Source organism: Paramacrobiotus metropolitanus, unplaced genomic scaffold, assembly GCF_019649055.1.
Source record: "Paramacrobiotus metropolitanus isolate TYO unplaced genomic scaffold, Prichtersi_v1.0 Parri_scaffold0000215, whole genome shotgun sequence".
Taxonomy (NCBI): Eukaryota; Metazoa; Tardigrada; class Eutardigrada; order Parachela; family Macrobiotidae; genus Paramacrobiotus; species Paramacrobiotus metropolitanus.
Genome location: NW_026570435.1, coordinates 120773 through 131743, shown reverse-complemented (window position 1 = coordinate 131743; position 10971 = coordinate 120773). Strand labels below are relative to the sequence as shown.

At 50.1% G+C, this 10971-nt stretch overlaps 3 protein-coding genes across 4 annotated transcripts; 1 reads left to right on the top strand and 2 right to left on the bottom strand.

Annotated features, from left to right (window-relative positions):
• Positions 1 to 6383: 6383 nt before the first annotated feature.
• On the bottom strand, positions 6384 to 8444 carry LOC129601141 (uncharacterized). The gene is made up of 6 exons (XM_055499870.1): positions 8287 to 8444; positions 8100 to 8153; positions 7736 to 7934; positions 7126 to 7367; positions 6832 to 6999; positions 6384 to 6767 (listed from the first exon to the last, which is right to left on the bottom strand). The coding sequence occupies exons 3-6, from the start codon at positions 7767 to 7769 to the stop codon at positions 6438 to 6440; spliced, it is 774 nt and encodes a 257-aa protein (XP_055355845.1). The 5' UTR covers positions 7770 to 7934; positions 8100 to 8153; positions 8287 to 8444; the 3' UTR covers positions 6384 to 6437.
• A 153-nt stretch (positions 8445 to 8597) lies between these two features.
• LOC129601124 (blasticidin-S deaminase-like) lies at positions 8598 to 9493 on the top strand. The gene has a single exon (XM_055499852.1). It carries the CDS (start codon positions 8721 to 8723, stop codon positions 9147 to 9149), a length of 429 nt encoding a protein of 142 aa, XP_055355827.1. The 5' UTR covers positions 8598 to 8720; the 3' UTR covers positions 9150 to 9493.
• On the bottom strand, positions 9441 to 10925 carry LOC129601123 (peptide-N(4)-(N-acetyl-beta-glucosaminyl)asparagine amidase-like). 2 transcript variants are annotated; one of them, XM_055499850.1, is made up of 3 exons: positions 10803 to 10925; positions 10127 to 10660; positions 9441 to 9932 (listed from the first exon to the last, which is right to left on the bottom strand). In XM_055499850.1, exons 1-3 carry the CDS (start codon positions 10852 to 10854, stop codon positions 9628 to 9630), a joined length of 891 nt encoding a protein of 296 aa, XP_055355825.1. In that variant the 5' UTR covers positions 10855 to 10925; the 3' UTR covers positions 9441 to 9627. The 2 variants fall into 2 exon arrangements, with proteins under 2 accessions (XP_055355825.1, XP_055355826.1); XM_055499851.1 differs by having other exon boundaries at positions 10799 to 10891.
• Between the last annotated feature and the right edge of the window lie 46 nt (positions 10926 to 10971).

The window sequence follows — 10971 nt, the reverse complement described above, 5'->3', positions numbered from 1 at the left end:
ATGGCTCTATTTTGATGCCATTGGCGGTGCAGAATTGCTGGCTGATGAGGGATGTCTCACCCGGTGTCCAGCATGGCGAGCGTGTGGACTGGTCCTATTTGGACTGTGTGTCCATGCTCTTACGGTCTTTGGTTTGCGATTTTCGTCAAGACCAACTGTCACTTCCCGCATCACCGGTACAATGGGGATTAGCGACACTGGTCCTGGATCATCAGGAGCGTACTGAGGTGATGGAGGCTCCTGTTGGACAGACTCTTCCTGTGGTGATGTTTCCGCTACTCGTAAGGTGGAAAACATACTTTTGGTGTTTAGGAAGGTCCGTGAGTTGTTTATGGTTCGCACCGTTGGTGTGGTGCCGAGGGGTTGTCCACCGATCTGGGGCCAGCAGGTACGGGGACTTGACGCCTCAAGAGGTTCGGCAGTCCAATCTTTTAAGGATCCGACCTCACTGTCCGTATCTTGTACGGACCATCCTTCCGGTGCACTGTCGGAGGATGTGTCTGACGCCGATTGTGGATACGTCATGTTCGTGGTGCGACGTCTCGCTTTGCCACGTGTTCGGTTGGCCTTTGGTTGGTTGAGGCTCGAGTTTGGTGATCGGTTGGCCTTAGGGTTAGTTGAGGCTCCGAAAATCGACTTGGTCGCCAGCTGGACGACTGTCGGCCTGGCATCACTTTTAGAGCCAGGTGGCTCGAGCGCTGGTTTGCCGCTGAGCCTGGATCCACTGGTGGCTGTTGAGCCATAGGGTTAATTTGGGATCCATGTGGGATTAGTTAAGTACGGATTAGTAATGGTTATGTCCGGCGGTTTCGGTTCCGGTCTTAGGTCGGGTGAGTTGCCGATACTCCCCGACCTAGCGTTCTCCCGCGGTTGGGCTGACCCGGCTAGGGCCGCCGCCGCGTGCCATTGGCTTCACCAGCTGGTCCGGTATGGGTGGTAGCGCTGCCCTTTCGTTGGCTGGCGTCTGGTATCCCTGCTTTGGACCGTTCTGCCGGTTGCCGCCACCTGACCCACTTCCTGAGCCGGTGGATTGCCTTCGGCTGCCATTACTACCGTGGTGGTCTGGGTTGTTTGGGTGGCACTAAGCCGAGGCGGTTAGGATTGGCTGACCCGGTAGGGTAGCCTTTCTGATAGCGATTTCGCCAATCAAATACCATTTCCGGTTTGGATTTTCGCCATATGGCCTGTTTGCGTAGCCACAGCCCTCGGTTGGGTGGTTTCCCCACAGGCAGTGGTTGCAGGTGATTATCCATCTTTGGCCCATCGTTCGAACATGCGCTCGACTCTGTCGATATACATGTCTTCTTGTCTGCAGGCCTCTTCGGGGCTCAGAGTCTGGCGTTGGCCGCTCTGGCCTCCTGGGCTTCGGTTTTGTCCCCCAGGGCTGTTGCCGCTTTGGTTTCCGTTAAAGCTGGCGTTATTGCCCTGGAAAACTTGGTCCTCCGCCGCTGGTGCCCTGGCTGTAAAAGTTGCCCTGGTTTCGGCCTGGCCATATCCGCCACTACCGCCGTTGGGCGGTGTAGACCACGTTGTGGGAGGCTAAGTTCAGGGCCGCGATGGCGGCGTATGTTGCCTCTATTTGGGCTTGTGTAGCCTGCGGGGATAAAGTGCCGGTTGTTGCGGTACGACTTGGGCTGGTGGCGTTTGTGGCCGTCCGGATGGTTGGGTATCCGCGGCCTGCCTTCCCGCTCCGGCTTTCCCATTGTGCTGCCGGACATAGTCCCGGAATTCTGCCGGTGACTTCGGTATCCGGATATCCAGCGCGGCGTAGTTCTGGCTCTTTGACGTTCTCCCTCAGGAAGTGGAGGTCATTGTGTCGTCCAAGCCAGCGCGCGTCTGGAGAGTCAGCATGGCGTCATAGTACTGCTCAGGGTTTCGGTCAGGTGCTGGTAATACCGGTGGGTAATTTCTCCCATGGCAGTGGCCTGCTGATTATCATCGCCATATCGAGTGGCAAATTTTTGGAGCCACTCTTCTACTGGCCAGCCGTCCTCGTCTTCGCGATTGGCTTGGCCAGTGTACCTCTTTACAGGGTCCGATAGGGCCATGTAAATGCGGCTCATAAAGTCCGGATCTGGTTTGTTCAGATCAGACGACTGCTTACAGATCCGTCGGACCTGTGCAAGCCATCCTTTCACCATTGTTTTGTTGCCATCGAATTTTGGCAACTCGGTGCGGACTTGAGCTCTCGCGTTGGCTTTTCCATCTCTTGGGCCATTTCCTTTATTTGCTCTCTGGTTGAGAGAGCTGGACTGGCCGGTGGTGATGGGGCAGGTGTTGGCTGCTGTGGTATCAGCGGCACCTGTTGAGGTTGGGCCCACATTGGTTGGCCCGGTGCGACTTGGATAGTTCCGTTGGACGCCATCCATGCGTATGCTCCATTCGGGAGCTGGATCAGCATGGGCGCATTTTGGCCCTGGCCTGGTTGGGCTGCTGGTCCTGGTGGCATGGCCGCTGGTGGCGGTATGCCTGATGGTTGGAGCACATTTTGGCCCGTGGGCGTGGTTTGGCCCATCTGTGGCTGAGCTTGGCCCGTTGGGGCTGCCGCCGTGATAGGAGGGCCAAATAGGCTTAGTTGGCCTACTAATGGTGGTTGCACCGTTGGTGTACCACTTTGGTCTCCTATCTGTCCTTGCGTAGCTGGTGGCCCGAACATAAGGCTCGACTGGCTGGTCCGGTTTGGATCCATGCCGCTGGTGTGAGCCTGGCTTATGGCCGGTTGTGGACTAAAGTCCATGTTCGGGAATATCGATGGGTACAAGGACGGGTACAATGGCTTTGATCCGAAGTAGCTGGTTGTTGCCTGGCTCGGGTCAAAGCCTAGCCCGCTTGACGTAGACGGGTGAGTCTGCGTTGCGGGCGTCACTATTGTCGTTGGACCAATAGTGGCTGTTGTGGTAACCGGGACTGGTGGTGGCGGCAGTGTTACTGTTGCCGTTGATGTCCACGGTCCACCGGGCTGGGAGGCGCAGGTATGGTTGGCCTTTGGGATCTCAACCAGTGGTCCTTCCACAGCCATGTTCACATGGTAATGCTGCTGTTGATACACTGGCTCTCGGTAGAAGCGTTGGCCTTGCCGCAGAGCCTCGTCGACTTTTCTTGTCGGCGTTGTGTATCGAGTCCGGAAAGGTATGGTAGGACGGTGGTTCAGCGGACAACTCGGAGTTGATGTCTACGAGGTGTGATTTCTCCGCGTCTAAGCAGGCGTTTTCCGTGCTTAGCCTTTCCAGTTCCTCGTTCATTTCGGTTATGCGTTGGGTGGCCGCCTGGTAGTCTTTGACCAGGCCGGCATTATTGGCCTCCAAAGTGATGATCCGGTCATGTTGGCCCTGGATCACCTGTTTGGCTTGGTTGAAGGCCTGCTCCAATTGGACGAAGTTCTGATGTCCAATGGCGCTGTTTTGCTCAAGTTGTGCCCGAATGGTTGCTTCGGTGTTGAGCTGGCTCTGGAGGGCAACGATCTGTTGCTGGAGTTGCACGTTCTGTGCCTCCTTCTGCTGAACCGTTTGGCTCATCAGTCCTCCTTGTTGGATAGTTTTCATGAGATTCTGGTGGCTCTCATAAAGGAGGTTGTAGCCGTTCCGCAGGCGGTTAATTTCGTCCTGCAGGTTGGCCATGTCTTCTGAGACGCTCGTTTTCCCTCTGTAGGCGGTCCGCCTCAGAGTCGGTGTCGTCAATGGTGGTCCGGGCAGCCAAGTCATCCTGGCTTTGGCCAGCTCAGTCCTCGTAGAGGCGAACTTCTAGGCCCGCCACAGCCGTTTCTAGGCTGTGGATTGTCCTGTTGAGCTGGTCTCGCTCAGCGTTAGGACATGGTGACAACTTGAGCTGAGTTAGCTCAAGTTGGGTCTGGGCCAGTATGGCCGAGACGTTAGCCTCTGCGTCCGATTGGACCGCGAGGTTTTATGTCGGCAGATCTCATCCTGCATCCAACGTTCGGATAGCAGGGCCGCTTCTGCCTTGTCCGCCAGCTGTTTAGTCAGGTCCCGTACTGTGGTCCTGAGTTGGTCGACTTCGTCGATTTCTTCGGGCCGGGTTGCCTGGTTCAGCTTTGGCGGGGTGACGCTGGCGCGGGTTGTGTCCCAGGAAGGCCGGTTTAGGTCCATCCTGGCTGTGGCACTGCTAAGTTGTGCCAGGTCCACAATTGGCTCTCCGTCCGGTTTGGACGGGCCAGACGCGCCGATGACGTCATTGGTTGGCGATGGCGTTGCAGGGGTTGAGCCATCGACTTCAAACATGATGGGCGACTGACTCACGGGCTGTTGGCCCTGGTCATGTGTGCCTTTGGACCAGCCTTTTTGGCTTGGCCCTTGGCCTTGCGTCCACCTTTGGCCACCGTTGGTGCCTCAGGTTGGATCTGGTCCGAGCCCGGTAGGGTTGGACTTGTTTTCAGATCCTGGACGTCAAGGTTGGACCGGGCCAAGTTATTTGGCCCTGGTCCATCGGTGCGTGTCTTATCCTCACTTGTGGCCGCTGTTAGCGCCTCAAGTTGGACTTGGCCCGAGCCAGGTATGGCCGGTTGGTGCGCCAAGTCCCGAGGGACACTGTTGGCCTGGGCCGTCCTATCGGCGCCAGGTTGGCTGTCCAGAGGCTGGTTGGCCCCGGACAGTTCGTCGGATGCCTCCTGGAATGTGTCGTCCCGGGTGGCGTCCAGACTTTCGTCACTGGTTTCCAGGTCAGCCGGCAGGATTTGTTTGTCCCGCCTGGCTTTGGCCTCGACCGAACTCGTTGAGCCGGCCGAGTTTGGCTCGTCCGGGTCAGAACTGGTTGGCCTGGCGCTACGAAGCCCGTAAGGCCCCGTTGGTTGGCGCGTGGCGTAGTTCTTCCCGCGAGGCCGGGTGTATTCGTTTGGCTGGCGCCCGTCCATAGGACTAAGCAATCTCCGTTGGAGTTGCTCATGGCTGGTGTAAGGCATCACCTTGGCCAAGGCGCTTTGAGTTTGGCCCATGGTATTGGGACTTAAAAAGTTTCTTTGGTCTTGGTCCGGACCGGAACGGTGGGTTGGCTGTCGCTGGTTGGTGCTGGTCAGGTGTGCTAGAGCTTAGGATCAGCGTTAGCTCCCTATGGCCCTATGTTACGCTACTGACCAGTGTGACGTCAGTTACAAAGTGGTCTTGCAAAAAGCTCTACGTCACGAGTAGCGTGCCGTGAGCAAAAAATGCAAAAAAGTATGATTCACTACGGCTGTTATAACACGGGGAAGTTTCCCCACGCGTTCTGATTGGCCGAAATTTTATGGAAAATCACCACGCTGACGTCACGCGACTTTTCGCAAAATTTTCCGGCTGGACAAAATGGCGGTTGTTTTTCGCCGATAATTCGGTAAAAATCAAGGAAAATTTTCTCGAGAGTTCTGTTTTATTTTTTTAGTACAGAATTCCACGAGGAATCCGAAAATGCTATTTTTAGGCAAATCGGATAAACGGTTCAAAAGTTATGTAGGGTTTTATACCGGGTTCTTCCGAAAACCTCGAATTTTTACGAAAGTTTTACGAAAGTCCTACGCGTCACAGCAGGTCTTACCGGCGGTTTGATCGTGCCAAACTGCTGCTCCGTCGTTCCCCTTCACCCTCTTCTACCGTGAGGGCCGCAGCGCACCCGATAGGGCGTATTGGTGTAACAGGACCGTACCGAGCGCAGTTTTTGCGCCGGGAGCCAAAGCTGCGGGAGGCCTACTTTTAGGCGCTGACCCGTATCATGCAACCCGGTAGGGCGCTTAATTGGTCAACAGCGACGTACCGAACGCAGTTTTTGCGCCGGGAGCCAAAGCTGCGGGGGACCTACTTTTAGGCGCCGACCCGTATGAATAATCCGTCGCGCTGCAGACTTCCAGTGAAGTCTGTATGATGCAGGAGATGATGGTCGCGGGTTTGCTGGCCTACTTATAGGCAATCAGCGTAGTTCGACCGTGTTGCCTTCACTGGGGATCAGAGGTCTCGTCGGAAAGAAAACCGAACGATCTGCTACCATGTCAGATCAGACACAGAAGCAGGAAGAAATGGGGCAAATATGGCCTTTATTGTGATAACAATAAAGCAACAACACAAAACCAACAGAAAACCCAATGCGGGAAAAGCTGGAAAAAGTGCCTGCAGTGCGCTGGTGAGGAATCGTGATTAATGATTCCGCGTGCTGCGGGTATGCAACAGCTGATGCGGCAAAGCATGGAATCGCCCGTAGGCGCAGGGCTCCACCCCCAAGAGTGCAGGGAAATGCGCTGATTGGTCAGCGTAGACAAAGTATACGCTGAGTAAGCAGCGTAATAGCGCGGCACAAATGGAGTAGCCATGTGCGGGCGGGCGACAGAGCAAAGCCACGAGAGGTGTCTACCGCCTCGAGTGAGCGGTCTCTGACAGAAACTTAATAATTTTTTATTAATTTCGTGTACAAGGTGTATAATAACAATAATTATCACGTAGTCAATTTTTTAAACGTTTTCGTCATGTGGAAGAACCGTGTCTCCGGTGTCCGGTAGGCGAATCCATTTTGTGAAAATGTCCGGAATACGAAAAACATCGAAGTAGTGCCGATTTAGCTTTACTACAGGTCTGTTGAATACCTGGATAAAATATAGCTGCAGCTAACAGCAAATACGTTTCCGGTAAGGTGAGACCAATGGAGTTCAAGCGTGCCATGGATGACTCAACAAAATGCAAATAATCCTGGTCCAACCCCAGGGAATCCATGACAGACCGGCTGCAATGGACATTGTCCGGACCGGGAAGAATAAAGTAGTGTTCACCTTTGTAGAAGTACTTAGAAAGATGTAGCTGCAACAACGACGAGGAGAGCGTTAAACCCAGAATCGACAAAGACTTATTATCCAAAACTAACCAGGTAAGACATCAAGAGCTTCTCCGCTATTAAAATTCTCTGATCTCCGTCCGACAGATCGCGGAAACCAGGCAATAACGTAGCAAAACGAACTAAACGAACAATCGTGTCCTCCCTGTTGGCTGTCAACAAACGAATCAGCCGTAATGGAGTGGCTTGGGGTTGATGCTACAAAAGTCTGAACTTTCATAAAGAATGCAAAATACTAATTTATAAACAATGTGCTCGTTCAAAACACTGTGTACAAAAATACAGATACTTACGCTAATATTAATGAGCATGTTGGCGCCTTACCGGTACAAGTCCATCCCGTAGTGCGGATATCATAAGATGGGAAAATTTAGCAATCTGGTCGCCGTATGCCGTCTCGTACGCTGCAGTAACACAAGCGATTGTGTTCTCAAAGGTGGTATTTCTCGCTCGGACAGTTTCCCAGTATTTATCGATTATGGACGGGCTATTAAAGGGACGGGAAAAACAGCTCGACATGGCCTCCTTAAGGATCTCCATGGATGCGTTTCCAAAGGTGGAACGCCCTGTAACCGTTTTGTAATATTACAACAGCAGAATCGAAGCACCACTGGCTTTTGTAGCAGAAATATTTTGCTTGCCATAAATTTGCGAATTTACAAAAAAATAAACCTCCTGGTTCGTAGTTTATAGCAGCAAACATGAAAGATTTCATATCCGTATTAAATCTCGCAATTAAAAATTAAAATTTAATAAAAAAACACTAAAAAATTATCCGTTAATAAAAAAGCTAATCAGCCAGCCGGCAGCCGTTCATCAAAAATAGCAAAAACTGCGCGAATAACCGGAAAGCGTGCCTGTGTTTCGTAGTGACTCGTACTGCTGCTTGTTGAGATATGCATATTCAGCGTTAATACGCACCAGGAAAACGCACAATTTGATCCCCCTTCCGGACGATGGCGCTTCATTCTCCAGAGATCGCAAAGTGGCACCGAATCGGCCAGCCGGCAAAGCAAACGGATCGGCAGATTCGGCGCTTATCGCCGATGATAACGAAATGTCTCCAGAAATGGATGACGGTGAATCCGCCCGCGGGAGTGGCGAATGGCCGCTCACTGTCACATCGTGGGGGTCTGCAAAGCAATTACCAGTAATTTTTGTGCGTGAATAAAATAAGGACTAGCGAGAATCTTAAAAAGCGAACTGGCTTGTGTTAACTGTTATCATGCTGCTCAAGCGTACTCGTACTGAAGTTGAGAATGCGAAGACAAACGTCGAATACCAGGAATGGCTCTTACCGGAATGCGTGCTTGATTGCTGCAGTTCAGCTGCGGAGGATGCGAAACGTATCACTGAAAAATTTAAAGAAGAGTTATTTCAATGAAAAATAACTAATTAACTGTAAATCATTATTTGGCCAAACAAACATTTAAAACTTAAAAGTACTCATGCAGACTTGCACTCATGCAGTTCGCATGCGCTCACCAGACTGAGTTCGGGCTGCTGGAACAGGACGACACGAATTATCCTTGCTTGACAACTTCATTGGGAGTCATGGATCCGATTTCTTACTAAATATTCCGAACAACACCAGAACAGAAAAACAGTTCCAAAGGGAAAAATCCTGAATCGTCATAAAATAAACAGTTTACACTTTACCGAACAACATTCTTACACGCGTACGTACTACGTAGCCGCCGGTTTCTGGCGGACGGTTTAACCGATGTTGATTCAAAATTCGCACTGTGAGTGTGCATTGACTCAATTTGACTGCAGTCTCAGTCCATTCATTCGACTGCCAGAGCGTGACAATGGATCAGCTGTTTTTGCCTGTTGTTTTGTGTTTTCTGTTACTGATGATTGTATCCATAGAAAATATCGTACGATATTAATTATTAGTAAGACCACCGGGATGCACCATGATTGGCGGTATAACTCCATTAACCGTTACACCAGCTGACGAGGAACTGGCCCAGGCATCTATCGACATTATTGAAATACTCTTCAAGCCTAATTTCCATGCAGTCGGAGCAGCTCTGCGGACGAAATCCGGAAAGTTGTACACAGCTGTACATCTGGAAGCGGGTATCGGGAGAATCGCGGTATGCGCGGAAGCCATCGTTCTGGGCAAAGCTATCTCCGAGGGCGAAACGGAATTCGATGCGATTGTGGCTGCACTACACCAGGACGATGGAAAAGTCAACGTGTGCTCTCCGTGCGGAATGTGCCGCGAATTACTGACGGATTATCAGAAGGATATCGACGTGATTCTGTTGGAGAATGGCAAACTGCTCAAATGCAAGATGATGGATTTACTGCCTTTGAAATATTCCGGCGTAGGAACGTAACCATTGCTGTTTAAAACATTAATTGTTTTCCGCACTGCATGATTGATGGATTTCCGCATCATTTTACGTACGAATTTCAGGTCCACGCTTTGCTTCGATTTTTGCAGATCGAACAGCGAGTCGCCGAGTATATGTACCATTGTTTCAATAATAATTGAGTTTTCATTTTGTAATTTTTTTCTGAATTGTTTTGCGCTTTTATTTTGTATGGATGGTTATGTGCTAATAAGTAATTCTGTGATTTTTAAGGAACATTTTACGCAAGTGACCATTTTACACAAGTTTTACTTACTTGCCTTTGTTTTATTGAGTTCTTCTTTCATCACGCGAAATAAATTTCACATGATGAATCATTGCTTCTTAATTATTGTAACAAAAACATTTTGCACTAAAGTGACTAAACCGCTGTGCATTCTAAGGCTAATCAATAAAACACCACGAAAAATAGGAATATATCAATATATCAACAGAAAGGCTTTTATGAGCTCTGTGCTTCTTCCATCTCAATAACCACTTTAAAGGGATGCTTCCACTCTTCATTCATGCGATCAGTCTTCAGAGGCTGTCGGAATAGTTGTGCGTTTTGATATGCGATTCCTTGGACGCCGGACAATTCGGCCCGTATGACAAAATCATCCCATCCTACCGCTCGCGGGACGGATTTCAAGGTTTGAGAATCGAGGAGCACAGTGTAATCATCACGCGAACATACAGTAACCACCACGTCCCCATCGCGATACACTTTATACGGCACGCGCAGTTCGAGATTCTTGACTCTAAGTCCTGCAAAAAATTAAATTCAAAACGTAAAAATGTAGCCTTTAAGTCACATTGCTCTTCAGAACATAAAAAGGTAAAAACATGCAAAATAAAAATAAGTACAGAAAAACAATCCTACGAAAAAAACTAGTAACACTGTAACAGACTAATTTTTCAAGTGGCTGAAGTTTGAACACTTGAAGAAAATATCAGCTCACCAGCTTTTCGCAGATTAAATCTCCATTCTATAACACCCTTCAGAAAGCTGCCCTGTTTTCCAGGATCTGCGCTTTTCCATTCCTGACGATACTGCGGTGCACTTTCATCTAGATCGATATCTTTTCGTGCCAAGTAAGCCATTCCCCAGTCGTGCTCCACCTTTCTATCCACATTGCAGCATCTCCATACACCGTTTTTCCATTCCGATTTGGACTTCTTGTTACCGCGCACCCTGCGCACATAGGCATCGTCCACTACATTGTACAGCACTTCCATGCGTTTCTGGCTGATTTCTTCGTCTTTTGGGACAAACTCATATCCGCCACGGGCGCCACCCTCGATCCCAGACACGGCTCGTTTATACAGCGCGGAGTACGGATTACAGCACAGCGGCGGGCCAAACTCTTCGGGGGGTATGCCTGGCACGGCAATGGCGTTAAAGATGGGGAAATGATCAGCAGGAAAAATGAACGACATGATTTCTAGTTTTCCACGACGTCCACACGCAATAAACTGATAGGGAGATGAGTGAACTGCGAAAACGTTCAAACTCCTACGTTAAACTGTTTATCATAAACATTCGCAAACACTACTCTACAGGTAACTCTACACACTGAAGATGACAAGTTCACTGCAACTGCGAGCGAAACTAGAAATCAGACACATCTTACATACACATTAGGGCTAGTTCACTTGGGTGTGAATTTGTCAAAAAGATCAGAATCATCAGATCATAAAAATCTGTTCAAATAATCATGACAACGTCAGATGTGTAGAAACTAGAAAAGTTGAAATCACAAGTAAACTGTCAACAATAATACCAGTCACCCAGTGCTCGTATTTT

Bases quoted from the DNA above. Each gene is read 5' to 3' on its own strand.
- LOC129601141 (XM_055499870.1), bottom strand. From the start codon at position 7,769: ATGAAGCGCCATCGTCCGGAAGGGGGATCAAATT. The intron at 7,368-7,735 runs GTGCGTTTTCCT...AAACGGTTACAG, and splicing joins TCCGGAAGGGGGATCAAATT to GGCGTTCCACCTTTGGAAAC. The intron at 6,768-6,831 runs GTTAGTTTTGGA...TCGTTGTTGCAG, and splicing joins AGCTCTTGATGTCTTACCTG to CTACATCTTTCTAAGTACTT.
- LOC129601124 (XM_055499852.1), top strand. From the start codon at position 8,721: ATGATTGGCGGTATAACTCCATTAACCGTTACACCAGCTGACGAGGAA.
- LOC129601123 (XM_055499850.1), bottom strand. From the start codon at position 10,854: ATGATTCTGATCTTTTTGACAAATTCACACCCAAGTGAACTAGCCCTA. The intron at 10,661-10,802 runs GTATGTAAGATG...ACGTTTTCGCAG, and splicing joins AAGTGAACTAGCCCTAATGT to TTCACTCATCTCCCTATCAG. The intron at 9,933-10,126 runs GTGAGCTGATAT...AATTTTTTGCAG, and splicing joins ATTTAATCTGCGAAAAGCTG to GACTTAGAGTCAAGAATCTC.